Consider the following 25,506-nt stretch of genomic DNA (forward strand, 5'->3'; position numbering starts at 1 on the left):
TTTTTTTTTCTTTTCCCTTTTATATATATACACTTAAAATAAAAATAAAAATAAAAAGCCTACTCCTATCTGATTTTGCTTATTCAAGATAATAATAAATCTAGAGACAAATAATATCTTACAACAGTTAATGTGACATGTTGTGATTAGTGTACAATGAAAATGTTGCCGATAGTATGTAAATGTGAAAATGATGTTGATGTAATTACAACTTAGTACCTTTACTCTTTTTATTTATTTATTTTATTTAGATAAGGAATTAGTATTCCAACTTTTAGTCAGATTTTTCATCTACAATACTTGCACGTGAATCTAGGATTAATGTGTAACAAAAGCCTCCATAGATTTAATGTGTAACAAATTAAATCTAAAACTTTCAGATTTACGTCATGTCTAAATCAAAAAGTCTGCCATCCAAGTATCCCGCGGACTTAACTCACCACCTTAATGAGTTATGAAAAAGATGTTTTTGACACATGAGGGTCAGCAGATAAAATGATCCGCTCAACAATTGTCCCTTAAATCTAATTGGGGTTTCATAGTCATTCCTTCTCTAGGTCTACCTATTTGGGCTACAGATACATCCAACAAGGTGCAAAGTACATTAAAAGCAGACTGCTCTTTTTTCTTTATACTTACAAAACAAAAATTCAAATATGAAATATGGGTCACTAGTCACTTTAGTCAGCACCAGACTATTTAAATGGACCGTGAGATTAAGTAATTTAGACAGTATCTTTTAGCATATGTAAAAAAAATTTTAAAAAAAATCCACGATATTTATTTTATATTACCACTCTAACAATATACCCTACTTTATTTTACACTACATAATAAAATAATCTATAATTTAGAGATAGAGATAAGAGAGGGAGAACTTTCCTCGGCTAGAACCTCGAGACCATGAGGATATTGACAAAATCGAATAGTAAAATTGCATAAAAAGAAATACATGTGAGCTACAATATCCTAAGTTTGGTAAGTTGTTTTAACTACAACCAGGAATCTAAGAAAGGGTAGTAAGGGCCATTATCCAATGCCAACAGCGTCTAAGGCCTTTCAAGCATTTGTTCATGTTGTAAAGGCAAATCCTGTGACCCTCAAACTATCTGAGGATTCTAATACTAAGGCTTCAAATACCCAACCTACACAAATATTTAATTGCGTTGTTAGAGTGTTGGTTTGGATTTGCTTATTTACTTAAAATATTAGAATATGTCAAGGTTTGGATTTGTTTATTTACTTAAAGCACTAGGATCTCTCCATTTTGAGAAAGTGAAAGTTTTAACAAACTGGGTATGAAACTATAAATAAATATGTTAATAAATAAACTACGTACATATAAAAAAAGACTAAAAATAGACAGAGGAAGGGTACTTTTGAAGTCCTAAGGATGTTGTAAGGCCAGCAATTCCAGCTCCCACAATCACGATGTCTTGCACTTCTTCCATGATTTTTTTGACTATTTTTCTTAGGAGAAGGAGAATTGGTAATGAGATTTTTTCCCACAAGATAGTAGTAGTGGACCTATATATAGTGGCAGCAACATCAAGTTGATTGATGACAATGATGCTGTATGATGAAAGCACATATGAAAGTTTGATCTATGACATAGACTTTGATTTAAGTTTGAACAGCAACCATGCAGAATAAATATATCAAGGGTTCAGTTAATGTTTAACAATCCGTTTTTAGATAATTTTTATCAGGAATTGAAAAAGTTATCAAAAAGTTTGATAGTTTTTTTAATTCCTGATACAAATTTTTCAAAAATAGTTTATTAATATATGCCGTAAAGACATTCATTAGTAAATCCATATAATAATAGGAGTTAAAATGTGTTGGGTAAAGGCTGGTGAAAAAAGGTGAAGGAAAATAGAAGAGAGGGTGTCATCTTCTTTTATTTGATAAGGGTGAAATTAAGGTGGAAGAAAAATGGGGTCAAGGGAGTTTATCTCCAGGCCTACAAATCTTTTCTCTCTCAATTAGGGAAAAAAATAATGTGAGAAAACTTAAGGAAATGTCAAGATTACCCCTTACTTACCCATCCTTCTACTTTTTAATAAGGGCGTGACTCTTCCAAGATTCCCAATTTCTATTAAAAAAGTTCCCAACATCATTGACTCATAGTCATAGATATATTGCGCATTATGAACTGTACTTGGACAGTCCTTGGTATCTGTTGAACTGGGGGAGACCACTTTTATATTTTTAATCTTCGAACCTTTTTGAACCAACTCTCCACCAGCAAGCTGATATAATTGTTCGTGAACAATTATATAAAAAAAAACCAACTCACTTGGTTTTTTTATTAAGGTTCACGAACCTTATACCCTGCTGGTCTGCACATGGGGCTATTGGGAAAAAATCCTAAAGCCCCTCAGGGTGAATTGAAATAAATGACTACCAAGCAATAAAAATATATCTGAAAACAAAATTTTCAGTAAATAACAATAAAAACACAACAATACATAACACCAAATCTTATTTGAAAAACTTTTTGATGTAGAGGAAAAAATCACGAGGTAACTCCAAAAAATATCCACTATAAAAATAGAGATTAAAGTCTCAAATTTATGCTAAATTTGAGTCCACAATAAATTGAAGAGACAACAAATAAATCTTTAGGAGTAAATATAATTTCTTCACAAAACCTAGAAGCAGGATCTTCCTTTGAACACTCCAACACTCTTTGGTTGTAGCATTCAGATCTCCAAGAGAACTCCTCCAATTTATCTTTTTTATGTGTAGCTTGAGCAAAGAAAGATGTCTCCTTTTTATTTTTCACTCTCTCACGCTCTCGCTGTGTATCTCTCTCAATTTCAAACTACACCTCTCTCATTATGTTTCTCTCATAGCTTCAGACTCACTCATTGGAAGCTCTCAAGCTCTTTGTCTGTGTGTGTGTCTCTCTTTTTCTTTAGTTCTCACTTTTTTTTGATAGGGAACAAAGATTTCATTGCTTCAAGAAATTGGAATACAACAGGAAAGACAAAAGGGAAACAAACCCATAGGATCTAACTTGCTAGCGCAAGATCAACAAACCTAAGCAACATAAAACGCAACTTAAATATACCATCTAGCTAAGAACTTAACAAGAAAACTATCCTGTTGAACTCCCTTTTCAAGAAGACAAAACAAACAAACATAAGAAAAGCCCAAGGTCCCAACAAGCACCAAAGTGCAAACAAGATCAAACATCATTAGCAGGACCCAAATTGACCGGTTCACATAGGCACTTAGGAGCCCGGATGTTCTCTTCCTCTGAAGCTTCAGTCACTCTCCAACGCTTTGCTCCAGACTTCAGCATTTGCGAGAGAGTTTGGTCTTTACTGACTTTTCCTTTTGCATGGGCTACTTTTTTCAGGTTGCCTTTGCCCAAAATTTGTTTTCCTTTTCCTTGAGCTTTGGCCTGAAAAATAACACCAACATGAACAGCCTTGGCCGCATTCATCAACTCAGATTTATCTTTCTCATTTGTTTCTGATGGATCTTTTGAACTCGGGCTTCCTTGCTAGAAAGAGCCTTTTGGGCTTTATGAAGCAAGGCGTTTTGGCCCATGGGAGAAAGAGTCATCGGTTGAGAACACCTGCCTTAGTTGATCACGTGATGTCTCAAGGGAACCCAAAGCACCCAAATCCTATCCTGATTCCGCATGTGTCATCTGTCCTGTCACAGCAGTCTTTAGCAGCTCAGTTGGTCCCCTGATGGCTTGTACTTCTCTAGCAAGATTTCCATCCACACATGTGGAGTCATCTTTTCCCCAGGAATCACACCTCTCTAGATTACTTTTCCCGCCCACAAGACCAGAAGCTTAAAGGTATGTTGAGGTAGAACCAGTCACCTGTCCGGTCAACTGCTGTGCAGCAACCTCACCGAAGATCACTCGGACTATCTCCTTGCTCGGGTTCTTTTCCTTGGCTGCCGTTTTTACATTCCACCCCGCCCTTAGCCAGTCCCCATATTGATGGCAAGTAGTTTGCCAGTCCCTTGCTGCTGGGCAATGTTTTTTATTATGCCCAAGCTTCCCATAAATGAAGCAAACAGTAGGAAGCCTTTCGTATTTGAACGTGAGCCATAGCCATTCCTCCTCAGATCTTACAATATAAGCTCCTCTTCTTAGTGGCTTATCAATCTCCAGCTCCACACGAACTCTCATGAACTTTGCTTGGTCAGATTGCCATGAACGCCTATCGACTTCCATAAATGTACCTAAATTGCTACCGATTTCTTTACCAACGTCCAGTGACATATGTTCAAAGGAGAGACCCCAAATTTGGACCCAAAAAGGAGAATGGGTAAAGGAAATATTTGTGGAAGTCAGTCCTTTTTTCCATCTGCAAAGCAATAGGAGGTTGTTGTCAAAGCACCAAGGCCCACACCTCTCAACCCACTCCATTTGAAATTTTGAGCTAAACTTGAATTGGAGTATATTGTTTCCAACTTCCACAATCCTCATGTCTGAACCCATTTTCCATGCTGATCTGAGGGTGTTCTTCAGAGCACGTTGGTTCTGTTGCCGATCAGAGAGGAGCCACTCAAAGAGACTGAGGGAACATTCTTCCAAAAGGCCAGGGCAATTTGAGACTGAGATAGGAATAGCTTCTTCTTCTTCTTTTGTGAGTTGCAGGTTCTATAAGCTAGAAAGAATGCTTGGGTCCATGACTAAATATTATTTACTCTTGCCTAAAGAGAACAAACAGAAAACTATACAACCCAAAATAGAAAGATTTGGGATGGAACAGCTCGTATTCAAAAACGAGAGGAAGAAAGACTCCTACTAGGGAGAGAGAAAACGTTTCTTCTTCAGTTCTCACTTAAGCTCTCACATCAAATGTTCTTAATGCTAAAATTTTTAGCATTGATGAACAATATGATGTTCCTAAGATCAATAATTGATAAATAAATAATATTCAAATGTCAATTCATGAATGTTTTTAAGATGGCGGAGTTGAGACGATATATGCCGTCAACAAAATTTTCGGTGCACTAGACTAAGAACATTATGCATGCCGCCCTTGAGATACAACAATCCAGCCACCTTGCGAATTATCTTAAGCCTACATAGCTTGTAGAATTAGAAGCTCTTAAAATAATACTTTCCTTACTCCAAAATATAATATATAGGAGGATAAATTATTTTCAAGAAAGTAAAATTTTGATTTTGCAAAAATGTAGGGAGTTTTCTTTTTACAAGAAAACAGTGTTCTCCTCTTCCACTTTTGTAAGCCAACACTCTCAATCTTCTCTACCATTTTTATCACACAAATTTTAGCATCACTCATTTTTTTCTTTTTCTCACCCAGTTTCTTCTTTTTATCACCATCTCTGTCACCATTTTTTTTCTCCCTCTATCTCCCTCACCCTAGGAACAAATAATAAAGAAAAAATAATAATAAAAAAGAGTATAAAAAAATATTTAAATAAAATGGTAAAAGAATAAAACAAAAGGGTGTGTTATAAAATAATGTATTAAAATAGAAAAAAGTATTTTTTTTATACATGGAAATGATTTTATATATATATATAGAACTCCTAGGCTGAATAGCCTTTCTTTCTTTTCTCCTCCAATGAAGGCTGAATTTCTCTAAGCTTGCAAGACAAGGGGTGGGCTGGACCACGTGTGGTCTGGATTGAAGTCAGTTGTAATAACATGCAGGGTAATGTTAAGGACACATAAAAATGTATGATTTTGTGCTATAACTTGGCACGTGGTAAGTTGTGAATGGTGGAAGTATGTTTTTATATGGCCCACTATCACACATTTATCAATCAAAACTTGCCACATGACAAGTTGTGGCACCAAAATTATGTGTTTTTATGTGTCCATAGCATTACTTTACCATAAAATTAACCATATGAGTATGGGAAAGAGAAATGTAAAGTTTAAAAGGGAAATGATAAAAATTAAGGGCTGACAGCTCTCACCCTCCTCCCCCATTACACCACTGGCTTTACATCCTATATTGCGTTTTCTTCAAAGCACCTAATGGCTTGGAGAAATCTAGAGATAGTCATTGAGCATGCTAAGGAACTAGAGAGTGTACATTTGTTTCAAAGCCTGAAGCCTTACCCGGTCGTTTGCATTTGCGATGACGAAGGTAATTCCTACTATGAATCAGAGAAAAAAAAACCTGTTGACCTCACCGGTCGTTCAAACCCTGAGTGGGGAGCCCTCTTTGATTTCGACATAAACATTGTTGAGGCCCAGCGGAGGCGGCTTTATTTGATTGTTAGGCTCGAATCTCACCGCAATGTTGCCTGTCTTAGCAGCAAATTTATTGGTGAAGTTCGTGTTGGCCTTGAAGAACTGCTTAATGATTTTGGAGATGCTGATGACAAGAAATTAGTCACACGAAGTGTTCTAAACAAGAAGAGGCAGGCCCAAGGGAGACTAACTTTTTCGTACAAGTTCGGAAGAACTCTCGATCGTCCACCTACAGCTCTTCCTCAACCTGATAATGGAAATCCGGTGGCCCAGATTCCGCAAAGGCGTAACAGCAACGGTCACCCAATTGTTAGGGGAGTTGTAGGGGGAGTGACGAGTGGGTTGGTCACTGCTCTGGCAGAAATTATTTCGAATGAAGCCTTAGATGGCTAGAAAGTCTTCAGGCTAAGTTTGTGAGTACCTTAATGGCTTGTTTGTAAGTACCCTAGATTTTCTTTTCTGCTGTGATGGTTTCTGCTGTTTTAGTGTTTGTAGCTGTTTTTGGTTCTTTGTACGAACTATCAATGAAGTTGCATTAGGATACTTGAGTTTTGGTTTCAAATTAAGAATTAGAAATACCTTAGATTTCAAATCTATTCCTTATTTGGATGCGTTTAATTTATACAATTATACCTATGAGAGAGAGAGAGAGAGAGTGGGGGGACAGATGCTATGGAAGCTTCTCTGATACTAAAGGTGGAAGAGAACATTTCTGTAAAAGGGAAACCCATTTATGAAAGACTCAGTCTCACTACATGAAATTCATAACAAATCAAACAGGTTTTTGATTTGGTTTGGTTCATTTTTGAGATCTAAGATTTCAAAGCAGAGCCCTAGTCCTAAAAGAAGAGTATTGCATGCCTGGGAACTAGACAACGAGGACGTCAGGGAGAGGATGTTGACGGCGGTGCGACGGAGCTGGAGAGGTTGTGAGGGGAGGAGGAGGAGGAGGAGCGGAGGCTGAGCTTTGAGAGTGAAGGTTGGCTGTTTTTATTTATTTTTTATTTTTTTTATTTTTTTTTCAACCCACTCCATGAGGATCTTCAAAATCTCTAAAAGACTAAAACCATATGTGATGAAATTAAACTCTGTTTTGGCTAAGTATTGGGAATGCCCCTTCGCACGAAATGTTTAGGCGTTGATACGTGATAAACTGCAAAACAGTAGCATAGTGGCTCCAAGCTTCTACCTCCTGGCCTGGCATATGCTTGACCGTCTCACTGGCTAAGAACTCGAGACTTGGGTCATGACTGCCTGGTCTTTGTGGAATGCTCGAAACCGGTTCCATTTTGAACAGCGTCAGAGGACCCACCCCACGGTGATACTTCGAGGGGCAATATCCTTGCTAGATGAATGTCAGAATATATGCACTCGCCCCTCACTTATCAGCTATACCTTACACATTTTCCTTCTTTTGTTTCGTTGTTAGCACTGTATTTGACTGTTTTTCCTGAAAACCTCTGGTTCAGTGACTATATATGTAATTCTCTTCACAGATTAATATACTTCTACCATATTTCAGTAAAAAAAAAAAAAAAAAAACAAAACAAAAAACCCAAATACATGTAAAAGTCTATATATTTTCCAAGTTTTGCAATTACTATGGGGAATTAAGTGGTGTAGGAGTAAAATGATATTGGACATAGGCATCACTCAACTAGAGTGAATAAGTGGTGCTGGCTAGCTATTGTTGATATATTGATCATTAAGCTAACTCATATGCTGAAGTTCTAACAAAATCGGAAAACACCCAGTAGTTTTTATTATTAGATAGTCCCCTAATTGTATTATTAATTCACTATTAGAGCACTATTATTAATTAGTTGTGCCATGCCAAATGTCATTTTAACATACCAAAACCTACTTTATTTATTTTACTACACCACTTTATAATACATCTTACATCACATCTTTTTATTTGAAAATTTCATGACATTAAAATAATAAAACCATCCCATCAAAAATTTATTTTACTGTATCTCTCTCTAGTAAAAATTTATTTCACAACCCAAATCCACCCATAACCACCGTAACTTGCTTGTTTGGACTTGGAAGCCAACCGAGAATGATTTAAGTTTGAATAGCAGCCATGCAGGATAAATAAAATAATAGGAATTAAAGCGTCTTTGGTAGAGGAGGATGGCAAATAGGAGAAGGAAAATAGAAGAGTGTTATTTTCTTTTATTTGGTAAGGGCAAAATTAAGGTGGAAGAAAAATGGGCCCCAGGAGTTTATCTCTTTGGGCCTAACAATCTTTTTCTCTCTCCAAATTAGAGAAAAAAATATGGAGAGAAAACTTAAGGAAATGAAATGTCAAAATTACTCCCACATTTTGATCATTTTACTTTCAATGAATGAAGATCTTTTTATTTTTCCATCTTCTCTACTAGATATATAATAATAGAAAATACAAATTAATATTTTTTATTCTCTTAATATTTTTCATTCTCTCAACCAAACAAAGTAAGGTTGTGAATAGGTTTAGCTGAGTCAAGTATTGAAATTTAAAAGTTATTCATTTATTTTATTTTGAACACAAGCTCATTTTTAATTTTATTTAATAAGTTCGAGCTTATTTACGAACTACTTAATTAACCTTTTATTTTTATTTTTTCATCTACAAACACCACAATTAAAAATTGTTAACCATTCTCAAATCCATACTAATAGTTAATAACTAAATTATTGTTGAAATAATATTATTTGACTTTAATACAGAAAACGTTTTTTTTTTAATGATCACTACTAAACATGAATGAACATTGCGAGGGTTTCTCAATTTATACTAATTGACATTGTCAAAGTGAAAAATACCAACAATAATACAAAGCAAATGCATATGACTGCATTCAAGAAATGTTGAGCTTCCCACAATCATAATCAGCCCTCTTCAATAGCAACGACGACAGGAATGCAGCCAATAATTTGTCTCTTAAGAAGGTGGTTAATTTCCCATCACCCTGCTGGAAAAAACCAACCACATAAGCTGTACTTATGAGGACAATGCTTCTCCATCTCCTCTCTTTGGCATAGTTCTTCAACCCCATCTCAATTTTCTTATATTGCTCACTTTCGCTATCAACTTTCTCTGTTGATTCTCCACTTTGTTCTTTCGTGAGTAAAGCCCCAGCAAGGCACCTTGCTAAAACAATACCATCTTCTAAGGCTGAACAAGCACCTTGGCCAATGTCTGGGGTCATGGGGTGGAATGCATCACCAAGCACACAAACATTGCCTTTACTGATGTTTCCCCAAATAAGGTCCCAGGGATGTCTATACCTTAATGGGGATAACATAATATATTCTAGTTCAGTGTTTTCAACAATAGCCTTTATTTCACCTGGTACATTTGCTAACTTGCTTAACGCAAATTGCTTCAGTTTAGCTGGGTCATCTTCCATGTCTTTCTCTGCTAGATATAATAAGAACAAAACTTTTATAATGCTATACCTTAGAAATACAAAACATTTCACAATTATTTTACATGATAAATTTGCTTTTTTTGATAAATAGATTGCTACAACAATAGAATATGATCACAATGGAAGAATTATTTTTATGGAAATATCGTCTTGAATTGGATCCAATACGGATTGAGATCTGCCATGCAATTGCCTTTGATGGGAAGAGAAAAGTGAGAAAAATGAATAGAAAAAAATAATAAGTTAAAAGTTTTAAAAAAATTATGATCCAAAAATCGAGAATAAAAATGATATATATTTATATAAATATATATATATATATATATATATATTAACTTTCAATCTCATGCAATAATCCTTATGACACTCTATCACAATCCGGTCCTACTCTAAGGGATGCATAGCTCTATCCTCCATGTTTGCTCAAAATTACCAGAAAACACATTTTCCAATAAACATGCTTTAAGAGCCATGTAACCATGTTATATACATAATATTTTTCACAACTGTCTTTATCTTTTCTTGCAGTGCTTTTCAACAACAATATAATTTAATAAAATGCATCCAAACACACTTGGAATTTGGGCTCACCGTTGGATGTGAAAAACCAATAGATGCTAGTATCGTCATTAGGAAGAAAACCAGATCGAAAGCCTATCCCCATGAATTGCAAGAGCTTGGGCTCAAACCCATGGTTGGACTTGAAATTTATCCAACCCCTGATAGCAGCTCTCCTTGTGAAAGCCGGTGCCTTGAATCCCAGCCACTTTGCCACCACTGAGTTCACTCCATCACAACCAATCAATGCCTTACATTAAAAAACATGATACTCCAATAAGTCCCAAGTACCATATTATTTAATTACACTAAAAAACACATATATGTATGCTTTTTAAATACTAGAGGAAAAAAAACAAAAATCTAACTCATCTTTTTAATTGAGTGTGAAAAAGATGTTTAAATGATCCACTCAACAATTGTGCCTTAAATCTAATTGGGGTTTCATAGTCATACCTTCTCTAGGTCTACCTATTTGGGCTACAGATACATCCAACAAGGTGCAAAGTACCAAAAAATGCAGACTAATAAAATAATCTATATTTTTGGAGATAAAAGATAAGAAAGGGAGAACTTTCCTCCGCAAGAGCCTAGAGACCAGAGGATAGTGACAAAATCGATAGAAAAAAAAAATGCTTAAAAAGAAATGCATGTGAGCTACATATAAAATCCTTTATTTTTTGAAAATATTGTAGCAGCATGTAAAGTTTTTTACAGTGGTGCATAATGACAGTGGTGCATAATGGGTTGGAGGTTTATTTTTATTTTTTAGTGCTTTTTTCCTACAGTATTCTCTAAATTGCAATTGGATAACCTGATGCATGAGCCTAAAGATAATGCTCTTATGAATCCTTCAACTCTCAATATTCTTTATTTTTATTGCACCAAATTATGGTCCTAGTAGAATAAAAATAAAATAGTTAATAATAATACTTCAGGTGATTTTACCTTAGTCTTGATAATTGTTCCATCAGCAAGATGCACGAGCTTATAGAAGCTTGATTCCTCTATAGAAACTACCTTGGAAGAGAACCTAATGGTGCCACTTGGGAGCTCATTTGCAAGGGCTTCCAACAACAACTTTCTATTCACACAACGAAGTTCATGGTCTCCACTGCACATCATACAGTAATTATTCGGGCTTTGCTTAATAAGAATCAATTATGAACTATAATTTCAAAAGAAAATTATCAGCATTGTATATTAATTTTGGTAGAAAAGTCTCAATTATGAATTATGATCAAACTTTACATGAAAAATAGCAGAATAACATTGTCGTTTCAACCAGCTGGAGTTTGAGAAAGAGTCACAAGGGTCATTACCCAAGGTTAATTAATATTATTTAAGAGATGTTCTGAGAGGGATTGTACTTGACAACCAAGAAACTTTTATCATTGCACTTTATATAGCACTCACATAAGTGCGTGTAAAATTGTTTTTTTTTTTTTTAATTTTTATTTTTTATAGCAAATGTGTAAAATAGCATTAGGTGTTAATTTTGTATCAAAAATCACCTACATCATTTAATTTTAAAATGTGTAAATTTACATTGTTACTATAATAATCGTGTAAATATACATGGTTATTATTGACATGCAAATCCATTTTTTAATATTTCTTTACTCATATAGAAAAGAGAAAGGTAAATATGAATAACTTGAGAGAGTAATAAAAAAATTAATAAATGGATAGTATTTTAATAAAATGTAATGTAAAATAGATAATCTAACAGGGTAAAATAGATAATTTAATGAGTTGATGTGAATGTTCAATGGATAAGGATGTCATTGAGATAAGATGGGGTTGGATAATGGGTGCCTTATCCCCAAACATATTTAAATTAAAAATTAAAATTTTTTATATATAAACTCATTTAGGATGTGGCAGGAGAAACCCCGAGTTAGGTAGGGAGTAGGTTAGGCAAAGTTTGCCATCCCTATCAATATGAGAGAGAGAGAGAGAGAGAGAGAGAGAGCTAATAGGTTATAACTTGTATGATATATGAGCACTACAACCATAAGTAGAGCTTTGACTTACAGTTTTCCTTTTGCTTTAAATGACATGGCTGTGGTTTGATCTCCTGTAATTGTAGAGGTGGCCACATTCCTGCATACAATTATCTGCTGGTCAGTTAACATGGTTTGTGTTTTCTTGTATTTGTGCTGGGAGGTTAGTTCCTTCTGCGTAGCCTTCAAATGGCGATGGATATAGGTATCACTCACTCAACTATAGGAACTAAGAAGTGGTGGAAGTGTTATTTGAATATAAATCTTCTTCTATCTCATTGGTAGTGTTCCACTTAACTGTAATATGCAGTGTAATTTTTTCTATTTACAACTTTGGTTACTTAATAAAATTAAAAATTAAAAAAAAAAAAAAGCTGTGACAAGTTGCAATTGGTGAAGTATAAAATTAAATGCAAAGTATTTTTACTGGTGTATAATTATGAAGTCCTCACAATATATAGACCCATGAGTATGTGAATAAGCGTTGGTGGCTACTGTCTTAGATTGATCATTAAACAAACTCATATGCTAAAGCTCTAACAAAATTGGAAAGCACCCAACAGTTTCTAGATTTTGATAGTCCACAATTCACATGATTGTATTATTGCACTTTTACAGTAAAAAAATTTCACAGTATTTGTACTCTGCCTGTTTTTGCTTCTTCTTAATGAAAGAGAGAAGTCTACTTTTAGTACTTACCAAAGAAACTGTCTATGTTGTTGTCGAAGGGAGTCACCAAGGCCAATAGCATCTAGTGCCCTCCAAGCATTTGTCCATGCTGAAAAGGCAAATCCAGTGATTCTTAGACTATGCCAGGATTCCAATACTAAGCTTCGAATACCCAACCTACAAAATATTTGCATTGTTAGGAGTCTTAACAAGAATTTAATCCCTGTAACGTTTTATTTAGGATTAGCTTCTTTGCTTAAAGTGAAAAAAAAAATTAATAATAATAATACTGTTGGACTTAGGGAAAAAAAGGGACTTTAAAAATTGTACATAAGCTGAATAAATATTAAAAAAAAAATCAAATCGAAGTTTAAAAAAATTTACATGCATATAAAAAGAAAGAGATGAAGGGTACTTATGAAGTCCTAAGGATGCTGTAAGGCCAGCAATTCCACCTCCCACAATCACAATGTCTTCTACTTTTTCCATGATATTTTTGGCCCTTTTTCTTAAGAGGAAGAAGGGGAATTTTAGTTTTACTTTATTTTATTTTTTCCACAAGATGGGAAGGTAGTACTAGAATACAAAGAACTGAAAGAAGTAGAATGGATCTAAAGGTACTAGTAGTGGACCTATAAATAATGGCAGCCACCAAGTTTATTTTAACAAGGACAAGTTGATGATGACAGGCCATATGGAAGTTTCATGCATGTATCATGCATGACATAATTAAAGTTTACATATAAAAATAATATTACACTAATAACAATCAATCATTTTAAATATTGTGAAATTTGTTGTATTCGTAACATTATTGATAAATAGACAAATCTTTTTGTTTATTTAACGGTGTATATTGTCTTGACTTAGCCCACAGATTAGACTTGCTCAAAATTCAAAACCATCACCTTACCTTCAACCCATGCCACCCTCATGGAGGGCTCAATAGAGGTCACTAGGTCAAGAAACACACAGAATTCTGAGTCTTTTGGTATAATCAGATTGATTCCTTTAAGGATTTCTTTAACTAATATTATTATTAATCTATCTCGTATGCAAATTCATGTAGCTAGTGCTGTAAATTGATTTCTTTTAGGGTTAATTTGTCACGACACCTTCAACTAATAATGATTAGGATGTTAATAAATCTTTATTGTTATTAATCTACCCGCAAATCATGTAACAAGTGGTGTATAAATTAGTTCCCTTATGTCCCGTTTAAAAAGAACAAAACAAAACTCCCATATGACCTTATCTCAATACTTTTTTTTTTTTTTTTTTTTTCATTTTAAGTGGGAAGGTTGGATTCGAATCCTGAAGGTATTTTAGAAAAGGAAATACCAATAAGAACCTCTTGAACAATTATAGCAGAAGAAAAACCACTAGAAATATGTTGGAAATGAACAATTACCCCACGTCGCCTACTCTGTTATTATTCTGTTACTCAGTACATGCTTATGGAAATTGCAAACAACAAATAAATGTCATAGAAGTCCTCTATATTCTCATTAGTGATTAAAAAATGTCACACTCTGCCTACTCTGTCACAACTTATACGGGCTGATTGCAGAGAAATTTCAGAAAAAAGCTTCCAAAATCAGGGACAGACCAGGACTTAGAATTAGAGGGGCGGCTTTGTTACTAGTTGCGTGCAGTGAGTCTGGCCTTCAGCTTTACTATTTAAACACTAGGTTTTTTATTTATTTATTTATTATTATTATTATTATTTTTTGATGTGTGTGTTTGCTCCTAGGTAAGGACAAAATAAAATAAAAAAATTTAATTTTTTTTAAAGGACCGGGTTGTTTGTTTTGGGTAAAATTGGTTGATTGAGCTTAATATTTTTTTAGTTTTGCTATTGGTAGTTGTAAGGACCACAGAATTAGACAGCACAAGTCCACTTAGAACAGTGGATTTGTACAATTCAACCTTGGCCCAAATCAATAAATTTGTGAGAGAGGGAAACAAACAATAAGAGGGGGCTTTGCCCGATGATGAAAATAAGGAAGAAAGGGCTAATATTATTGAATAGATGAGCTAATCTCTCAATACAAGCTAGCCCAAGAAGGCCAATGTTATACAAAAAATGGTACTGTTCACTCTTTTCTCACAATGTTCTTCTTGTTTCTTTTCTATTTCTTGAGACTTGTGTCTGGATCCCTTTCTCTGAAAACCCTATTTTTCTTATCTACTCCTCCCTCCTTCACATCTTGACCTCCCATCTTTACCTAACAAATCTCTCATCATGACACTTGTCTCTTTTTACATTTGAAGAAGGTTGTAGAAGGAGTTTGTTTAGCTCTAACTTACACTGTTCAGGTCACTTCCTCATCAATGCAGTTGATAAAGTTATTGCCCACCATTTAATGTGGGGACAACAGGCTACTCCAAACTGGAAATTTCCCCTATTCTCACTGATTCTCTCTCTTCAAACCATTCTTCCCACCTGGAATGCCTCAGAGCCCTTTGTCTCATCCCCTCCTCTCCTTGGGCGAATTTCCTCTTCGGGCACATGATACCCCCACATCAGTACTGCAACTCTTCAATTTCTTCCTCGGTCCTCGGGCACCCACGGTAGTTTTTGTTGTTGCGCTAATTTTTTTGGGCTTGTATATATATATATATATATATATATATATTTTAGATTTTTGATCTATAAAAAAAAAAAAATAATAATAATAATAATAATTGGCATTTAAAAGGAGAAAAATGTTAAAGATAAAACTTTTTATTATTTTTATAAATTAATGATGTGGTGAATGGTTATTGGTAAGTAAAAAATTGACATAAGTGGTGGGCCTAAATACAAACCAATATGAATTTGTTACCTCAACAGTTTGTAAAAATATTATAGAAAATGTTGTGGCTATAGTATTACTCTTAAAAGGATCAATAATATTGTTAGGGGGGCAAAATGTAATTTTATAGAACAAAATTGTTAAAAAAAAAAAAAAATATATATATATATATATATATACAAACACACACACACAAATACTATTTAAAAAATATATATTTGTTGTGGGGGGGGGGGGGGGGGGGATGGGGATTACCCCCAAAATCCAAGCTTAGGTCCATCTATCTAAAACCCATGTTCCAAGTAACTTTCGGCATTGTTCGTTTTTTGCATTATTGCTATGTGTGATGTAGGATAGAATTACTATTTAATTTTGTAATTTATTAATTTTAGTATTTAAAATATAATTTTCGTTATTTTAGGTTTAGGGTTATTGTTTTCTTATTTTTAGGTGCTTTTATTGCTTTTTAGGTCAATTTTAGTTCCTATTATGTTTAGGTATTAATTAAGATTTATTTTAAAATATATTTTATTATCTATCAAGTTTTATGGAGCCCACCACCGCACACCCTTGGTGAGATGGTCATTTCACAAATATAAGTGCTTGTAGGGTGTGGGGGGTAAGGGCTGGGGTTCAAGTCTTCAGGAAGGAGCTTCACACACATATACACTTAGATTAGGTTATAGTAGAAATTCTATCTTGTATCAAAAAAAAGTTTTATGGAGCCCTTAAATAGGCTTCCAAGTAACTCTTTCTCCTGTGGATTCAAGGAGTCCTTGTGGATTTAAGAATCCCTCATGGATTCGTGGTTGTTTTTCAAAAGCAAACATGTTTTGCTTCTATTTTCTTAAAGAAGACGTGTTTCGCTGCTTGTCGCTTTCGCATCTCACATCAATGTGCCTTCGAACTTTATTTTATTTTAGTAAGGAAACAAAGTAACAAACAACTCTGAAGTTTAGGTGAAGAGCTCACCTTGGCTAAATAGAGTCCAAGTGAAAAACTAATAAATAGAGTTATCATCACAAGGAACAAAACCAAATCGAACATCATTTCCAATGAACTGTATGGACTTGGGCTTAAACCCATGACTATAATTGAAATCCACAGAGCCCCTTATGGATAATTTCCCTATGGAAGCTGGTTTCTTGAAGCCCAACCACCTTGCCACCACTAAGTTCAGTCCATCTAGCAATTGGAATGAAAAACATTTGGATAGGTGTTATCTACTCTTTACTCTATTCAAAAGAAATTAATTTTATTGGTACATTATAAATGGATCTAGTCAATCATGAACCTCTGACCTCATCTTCCATTTTATACTAGCATTTAACCCATGTGTTAGGTTCTAAAGACTTAGGATTTTATGTATTTAGAACTCTAATTTGTATTGTTAGCAAACCATGATCAAAACAATGTGTTTAGAAGTGTTTTAGTCTTGCTCAAAGTTGTGCGTTTATGTAAAGTTGGAATTGAGCTTAATGCAGAAAAGATTAATGCATTTCGGCTTGGCTCGATCGATCGAAGCTTAGGCTCGATCGATCGAAGCTCAGGCAGAATGTTTTTCTACAGAATTTTCCAACTCAGTCCTAGTTGTTTTAAAACATTTTTAGGGTTTCAAATTTGTCCTAAGTATAAAAGGCAAACCTTAGCCACGTTTTAGAGTTGCTCATATTGCGGTTTGTGTAAATCTCTTGTGAGATCTAGAGGAGCTTTCCTTTACACAAACTTAGGGTTTTCAAAGAGAAGATTTATCTACACCTTGATGATCAACTCAGTTGCTGCCATTGAAGCTTAAAGAAAAAACAAGCGAGTGTGCTTGTATCTGGTGGTGAATCTAAGAAAGAAAGAGTCCGTGGATTCAAAGTTTGCACGTGGTCGTATCAGTAAGTTCTACTGGTTGGTAGCAATAAGAAGTCGAGCGTGGAGGCTTGTAAGTCTTATTGTATGAACTTTGATTCTTTCAAGATAGTGGATTCAAGTTTACCTTGAGGATAGCTAGGTCAAATCCTCCTCAGGTTTTTACCGGTTTGGTTTCCTGGGTGATCATATCTTGTGTTATTTATTTTTCGCTGCCTTGCATGATTTGATCTTTGTTATTGTGATAACCTAAACTTGTTAAATTGGACTAAGTAACAACTAGGCTAATTACCTAGGTTAAATAAATTGTTTTAAGGGGTCTAAAAACTATCAAGTGGTATCAAAGCAGGTTGCTCTTTTGTTGTTAATCCTTTGATCACTGAGCTGATCCTTGACCCATTTGTTATGGATTCTTGGAAATTCTTTTTGCTGATTCATCAACTTGCTTACTTTGTGTATTTGTCACTTGTTGAGTTTGTTAAATCTTTCCTTGGACGTCTTGGTCTTATCATATGTGGTAATAATAATTTGTGTTATACTGCCTTAACCGCCTTAAAGACACGTGATTCTTGTCTTTAGTATTTGGATAGTGGTTGTTCCAGGCATATGACAGGAAACAAAGGATTATTCAAGACCTTCTTTGAAGGAAAGATTGGGACAGTCACTTTTGAAGATGAAAGCAAATCTGTCATCAAAGGCATTGGAACTGTGGACATTCCAGGGTTACCGGTCTTTGAAGATGTTTGGTATGTTGATGGACTGAAGGCAAATTTACTCAGCATCAGTCAGATTTGCGACAATGGACTAAATGTTCTCTTCATTAAGTATGAATGTGAGATACTTGATGGAGGAGGTGACTGTATGTGTGTTGGTGTAAGGACAACGAACAACTGTTATGGATTGACACCAAGCATAAGCAACAAGTGTTTTAGTGCAAAGATTGATCAAGTTGGTTTGTGGCATCAACAGTTGGGGCATGCAAGTCATAAGCAATTAGAAAAGATTTCCAAATGTGATGCTGTTGTTGGTTTACCTAAGTTTGAGAAGATAGATAAGTGCATATGTGGACCATATCAGATAGGTAAACAGATAAAATCTAAACATCCATCTGTGGCTAGTGTTCAAACTTCAAGACCTCTGGAGTTACTGCACATTGATCTTATGGGTCCTTCTCGAGTTCAGAGTTTAGGAGGAAAGAAGTATATTCTAGTGGTTGTGGATGACTTTACCAGATATACTTGGGTTATGCTTTTGAAAGATAAAGCCGAGGCTCCTGAGAAGATGATACATCTGTGTAAGAAATTGCAGGTTGAAAAAGATACTGTAATAGCCAGAATCAGAAGTGACCATGGAAGAGAATTTGAGAATACCAAGCTAGCTACCTTCTGCAATGAACAGGGCACACATCAAGAGTTCTCTTCACCCAAGACACCACAACAAAATGGAATAGTTGAACGGAAAAATAGGGTCGTTTAAGAGATGGCACGTGTCATGTTGCACAATAAAAAATTGTCAAAATCTTTCTAGGGAGAAGCAGTTAACACTGCTTGTCATACACTCAACCGGGTGTATTTCAGACCTGATTCCAAGACTCCTTATGAACTCTGGAAAGGAAAGAAGCCTGTCGTTAAGTATTTCAGGATATTTGGTAGTGATTGTTATATTCTACATGATAGAGAGAACCTAGAGAAATTTGATGCAAAGAGTGACAAAGGATATTTTCTAGGGTACTTCTCTACTAGTAGAGCATATAGAATGTATAATCTGAGAACCAAAACTGTCATGGAATCGTTAAATGTTATGATCAATGATGAAGTATGTCCAGAACCACATTCAAAAAGTACTACTCCGGTTCAAGATAAGCCTATGGAGGTTAATGACTCACTTCCTGTTGATTATGTTGGGAAACATAGTGATGAGGAGCTAATAGTGTTGAATGATGCAATTTCTGTGCCATCAAGTCTTGAACCATCCACTCCGATTCATGAGACTTAACAGGTTCAACATGAGTTTAGTCCTTCATCAGAACAGAAAAGTATATCCACATCTTTAATTAAAGGTCCTTCCTCTAGAGTAAGGCTTAATCATCCCTCCTCAAATATATTGAGAAGTCTGAATGATAACATGAGATTAAGGTCAAAAGCCTTAAGTGTAATTACACACTCATGCTATATGTCCCAATTTGAACCGAAAAAAGTAGATGAGGCATTTCAAGATGCTGATTGGGTAAACTCTATGCATGAAGAACATCATTAATTTGTTTGGAATGATGTGTGGGAATTAGTTCCTAGACCAAAAGGTGTAAATGTAATTGGAACTAAATGGATCTTTAAGAACAAGTCAGATGAACATGGCACTGTTATCAGAAATAAATCAAGACTTGTTGCTCAAGGCTACACACAAGTGGAAGGGATTGACTTTGATGAGACCTTTGCTCCGGTAGTAAGATTGGAATCCATTAGGATACTGTTGGCTATAGCTAGTCATCTGAACTTCAAGCTATATCAAATGGATGTCAAAAGTGCTTTCTTGAATGGAATGCTGCAAGAAGAAGTATATGTTGAACAACCTAAAAGCTTTGTTGACCCTCACAGACCAGATGATGTGTATAGGTTGAAAAGAGCTCTGTATGGTTTGAAACAAGCTCCACGGGCTTGGTATGATAGATTGACTGCATATCTCACTGAGCATGGCTTCAAAAGGGGATTTGCAGACACTACTCTCTTCATAAGAAAGGATAAAAACAGTTTTGTTATAGCTCAAATTTATGTTGATGATATTGTTTTTGGTGCTACTAATGACTCTCTTGCTCATTCTTTTGCAGATGAAATGAAGGCGATATTTGAAATGAGTATAGTTGGTGAACTAACTTATTTCTTGGGATTACAGGTGAAGCAAACGGACTCAAGGATCTACATCAACCAAGCAAAATATGCAAAGAATCTAGTCAAGAGATTTGGACTGGACAATGCTGCCCATGCCAGAACACCAATGGCCGCCAATGCAAAATTAACAAATGATTCGTCAGGTGAGTTTATTGATGTTACATTATACAGAAGTATGATTGGATGTCTTTTATATTTAACTGCTAGTCGGCCTGATATTGCTTTTAGTGTTGGTGTTTGTTCTAGATTTCAATCTAATCCTAAAGTTTCACACTTAAATGTTGTCAAAAGAATAATTAAATATGTTGCTGGAACTTGTGATTATGGATTATTTTATAGTAAAGAGTCTAATCTGTCTCTTGCTGGTTTCTCTGATTCTGATTAGGCTGGTAATGCTGATAATAGAAAAAGCACCACTGGTGGGTGTTTTTATGTTGGAGCTAATTTTGTTGCTTAGATGAGTAAAAAGCAAAATTATGTGTTCTTGTCTACTGTCGAGGTAGAATATATTGCTGCTGGAAGTTGTTGCTCACAACTTCTTTGGATGAAAAATATTTTAGCTGATTATGGGATATCCCAAGATACCATGGTGGTTTACTGTGATAACTCTAGTGCTATTAACATATCTAAGAACCCTGTTCAACATTCTAAGACTAAGCACATAGAGATTAGGTTTCACTTCATTAGGGATCTTGTTGAAAGAAAGATTGTGTGTCTTGAGTATATTCCTACTGAACATCAGAATGCCAGCATTTTCACCAAACCTCTTAATAGAAGTAAGTTTGAGACTCTTCGTCAAGTAATTGGCGTGATTCTATGTCCCTGATCTGTCTTGGTCTTTTTGGTCCTTGTGCTTTATTGCTCTACTCTTTGTGACCATTGTTCTTTTGTTTTGTTTTTTGTTTTTTTTTTGTTTTTGTTTTCTAGGATTTGCATTGCATAACATTCATGCACTTCATTCTAGGCGTTTTTTTTTTAATTAAAAAAAAGGGAAGAAAAAGGAAGCAAATTTTGTTTTGTACTATTCTTCTTGGTTTTTGAGAACAAGGTTGGTCAATTTATTTTCACATAACATGTCATTTGTACCTTGTTTAGCTTTGATGAGCTAACTTATTGCACTTTACTAGTTGAAGCTTTGTAGTGCATGTTGTGTGGAAAAGATGTTTATGGTTTTTGATTACTTTGTCTTAATCTTGAAGTCACATGTTTTTGAATGTTGGACTTTAACTTTTAGAGAAAGGCATAAATAACCATCTCATCACTGTTCACTAGCCAATCATGAACACCTTAGTGCATATCATAAGATTTTGTGTTCGAGAAAGTGTAGCACATGTACAAAAAGAATATAAGGTGAACCCTCGGTTTAAATTGCTTAATACTTAAAATTGGTGTGTACTATTAGGCTTGATGCCAAACTCACATGACTTAAAATTGGTATGTATATTATGAGGTATAAATTCAAAAAACTTATATAATTGCAAGCTTATGATCTAGGAGATGTAGGAGTTATATGATGTAACTTTTTAGGTAATAGTCTCTTTTAAATTCTTTGTGATGAATTTTGTAGACTTTGTGATTGATTGCTATTCACATATCACCTCACATGTATCTCAAGCTTTTGCTAGTTGCACACACTACACGAGTTACTCTTTGCTAAACTTTGTATATATTATTGTGTGTGTTTATGGTCTGACCAACCAAGTTTTTGCAAATACTTTGAATTTTGTGCAAAATTAATTTGTTGCTTGAAAATTTTATGGAGAATGCAAGAAATTTTATTTTTGGGATTTTGGGATTAAAATTCTTGTTTTTGAAAATCACATCATCACATACTCATGCATTTTGTACTTAAATTTCAATGCTTTGAGTTGATTCTGAATTTTTTTCAAAAAACTGTGTTTTTCCTCAAATTTAGTGAGCCTCTGCCCATTTCAATCAATCCATTCTATTTTTCGATCAATCGAAAATTTTTAAATTTGTTAGAGAGAGCCTCTATCTGTTTCGATCGATCGAGGCTGTTTTTCGATCAATCGAAACTCGTGAATCATGTTTTTAAAAAATCAGATTGGACTTTTTCAAAGGCACTTTTTCAAAAGTTTTTCAAACTTTCCTCTCTCTCCGACTTGGCTAAGGCTCCACCAAGGATTTTTTGTCGTTTTCTTCCGAAATTTTTGCAATGTTTTTGTCTTCCAAGGCCAGTAAGTCCTTTTTGCCCTTCCTTTTGCATTTTATTTCATGTTTTCATGCATTTTTCATGCATTGCATTGGGCATTTTCGGAACTATTCATGATTGGGGTTTTTGATGTTTCAAGCCATGTTTTTTGAAATTGATCATTGGGTTATGTCTTTATATTGTTATATTAATGATCCTTGTTGGTTAATTTGATCAATTTTATGGTTTTTGAAAAATAGGAAATTCTAGGGTTTGAAATTGATCCGAATTGGGGATTTTGTCAAATTGGGTTAAATTGATGAAATTGGCTTGTTCTATTGATGTATTTGGTCATTAATTTTTGAACTCTATCATGTATGATGATCAATTCGTCAATATCTTTCAAATTGATCAAGTGGTTTTCCAAATTTTGGGGTTTTTGTGTTAATACCTCTATGTTCAAGCCAATTTTGTGAATTTGAACTTTTTGGACTTAATTGCACTGCATTAGGACATGCATCATACCATTTAATTTTTTCATGCATCATATAGATTTTTATTCTATATTTTTTTGTGCTAACTTGTAGTCTACCCTTGGTTTTGTCTTTTGTGTTTTTTTTCCTTTGCTCTGTGTTTCGGTCCTTATCCTAACATAATGCCTAGGAAAACTAGAGCCCATAGGACCCTTTCCACTTTCTTTGAGTCTCCCTCTAGTAGTGAGGTGTTTAGGAATGATAAGTGCAGAGAGGCCTTTGATACTTTGAACAGTAAGCGTAAGATATGGGCTGAGCGAGCTGTAGTTTTAGATGAGATTGATATGTTTATTAGGGCTAATTTTGAGTCTAGAGGTTGGTTGCCTCTCTTAGAGATAGATCATCCACCCCCGACCGCCTTGATTAGAGAGTTTTTCTCGAACCTCTCTTGCCACGTCTATGATTCCAACACCCTTGTTAGGAGTTGGATACGAGATGTTGAGTTCACCATTACCCCTCGGGTAGTAGCTGAGGCTCTTGGGGTTCCGGTTGTTCGGGAGCCTGACTATCCCAATGATGAGTCACCCTCATTAGATGTTGTCATGTCTTACATCACTAGGTCATCTATCCAGTGGGGTTCTAATCCTCGGATCACATCCGCTGAGCTTACTGAGACTGCCTATCTTTTCTTTAGGATAGCATGTCATTCGTTGTGGCCTATTTCTCATTTCCACACCACCCTTCTAGAGCGATGTGTGTTTTTGTATGCGTTCGTTTCTGGAGCGTCTATCAGTTTTCTTCATTTGTTCCTTTGTTCTTTGAACGAGGTTCATAGGAGTTGTGTCATAGGGCATGCGCTTATTCATCCTATTTTCATTCATAGGATTTTGCTCTTTTTAGGTCTAGATGGTTTCCCGTCTGGTGAGCATGTGCATGTTGTTGCTCCCATAGGTGCCACCTTTCTTAGAGAGAGGGCTGCTCACTTGAGAGTTGCTCCTTCGCGTCCTAGGGGTGCGTCATCTAGTGCTGTTCCCCCTTCTCCCTCTTCTACAAGTGCTGATGCTGCTGAGACATCAAGTGCTGCTGCTGATGCTGATGTTCCTCCACCGACTGCTTCGGATGACTCAGACATTCGATGTACATTGGATCATGTCTTGACCATTCAGGCGGCTCATGGATAGATTTTGGTGGATGTGGTCGATGAGATCCGTGCCTTGCATGCGGAGTTGGCACAGTTTAGACCACCTCCCTTTTGATGACGGATTTTGTTTTCCCTTTGGCATTCCGTCACAAAAAGGGGGTGTACTTTGTAGAGTTTTTGTTTTCAGGGAGAGAGTTTTTCTTTGGTTGGAGCTTGTGGAGTTTAGATTGTATCTAGGTGCTTCACATTGTATTTTACTTTTTTTAGCTCTTGTTATGTTTTTGATGGGATATTCATGTTAGGGGGAGTACTTTTTTTGTTGGTACTTTATATGTTTCTTGTTTCAAATTGTTTATTGATTTATATTTATGAGTTATTCATTAATATATGTCTTTATTGTGTGTTGTTTGAAATCAAGAATTTAATTTGTTTACTTGTATTGTTTCCACACATGCGGTTATGCATTTTGTTTAGTGTTTCAGGAAATATACAGGTTGATTCAATTAAGCTGCTGTTTATACTTGCAACTGATGGATAGTAGTTAAGATTGAATTTGTTTTATGAGCATTATTTTTGTAAAGGGCTTTTATTTTGTAAACTTTGAGCTTCTAGTTGTGTTTTGTCACTGATTGCCAAAGGGGGAGTTTGTTAGGTTCTAAAGACTTAGGATTTTATGTATTTAGAACTCTAATTTGTATTGTTGGCAAACCATGATCAAAAAAATGTGTTTAGAAGTGTTTTAGTCTTGCTCAAAGTTGTGTGTTTATGTAAAGTTGGAATCGAGCTTAATGCAGAAAAGATTAATGCATTTCAGCCTGGCTCGATCGATCGAAGCTTAGGCTCGATCGTTCGAAGCTCGTGCAGAATGTTTTTCTACAGAATTTTCCAACTCAGCCCTAGTTGTTTTAAAACGTTTTTAGGGTTTCAAATTTGTCCTAAGTATAAAAGGCAAACCCTAGCCACATTTTAGAGTTACTCATATTGCGGTTTGTGTAAATCTTTTATGAGATATAGAGGAGCTTTCCTTTACACAAACTTAGGGTTTTCAAGGAGAAGATTTATCTACACCTTGATGATCAACTCAGTTGCTGCCATTGAAGTTTAAAGAAAACACAAGCGGGTGTGCTTGTATCTGGTGGTGAATCCAAGAAAGAAGAAGTCCGTGGATTCGGAGTTTGCACGTGGTCGTGTCAGTAAGTTCTACTGGTTGGTAGCAATAAGAAGTCAAGCGTGGGAGCTTGTAAGTCTTATTGTATGAACTTCGATTCTTTCAAGATAGTGGATTCAAGTTTACCTTGAGGATAGCTAGGTCAAATCCTCCCCAGGTTTTTACCAAT

General features: G+C 35.2%; 2 protein-coding genes across 4 annotated transcripts; one reads left to right on the forward strand and one right to left on the reverse strand.

Moving 5' to 3' along the window:
* The first annotated feature begins 5,954 nt into the window (after nucleotides 1-5,954).
* Nucleotides 5,955-6,742, forward strand: LOC115968075. The gene has a single exon (XM_031087275.1). It carries the CDS (start codon nucleotides 5,990-5,992, stop codon nucleotides 6,599-6,601), a length of 612 nt encoding a protein of 203 aa, XP_030943135.1. The 5' UTR covers nucleotides 5,955-5,989; the 3' UTR covers nucleotides 6,602-6,742.
* A 2,215-nt stretch (nucleotides 6,743-8,957) lies between these two features.
* Nucleotides 8,958-13,437, reverse strand: LOC115968076 (monooxygenase 2-like). Of its 3 annotated transcripts, none has more exons than XM_031087277.1 (6): nucleotides 13,279-13,437; nucleotides 12,894-13,040; nucleotides 12,226-12,294; nucleotides 11,137-11,302; nucleotides 10,222-10,438; nucleotides 8,958-9,617 (listed from the first exon to the last, which is right to left on the reverse strand). In XM_031087277.1, exons 1-6 carry the CDS (start codon nucleotides 13,350-13,352, stop codon nucleotides 9,058-9,060), a joined length of 1,233 nt encoding a protein of 410 aa, XP_030943137.1. In that variant the 5' UTR covers nucleotides 13,353-13,437; the 3' UTR covers nucleotides 8,958-9,057. The 3 variants fall into 3 exon arrangements, with proteins under 3 accessions (XP_030943137.1, XP_030943136.1, XP_030943138.1); XM_031087276.1 differs by having other exon boundaries at nucleotides 8,958-9,620; XM_031087278.1 differs by having other exon boundaries at nucleotides 8,958-9,620; nucleotides 13,248-13,324.
* Between the last annotated feature and the right edge of the window lie 12,069 nt (nucleotides 13,438-25,506).

This window comes from Quercus lobata, chromosome 11, assembly GCF_001633185.2.
Source record: "Quercus lobata isolate SW786 chromosome 11, ValleyOak3.0 Primary Assembly, whole genome shotgun sequence".
NCBI lineage: Eukaryota > Viridiplantae > Streptophyta > Magnoliopsida > Fagales > Fagaceae > Quercus > Quercus lobata.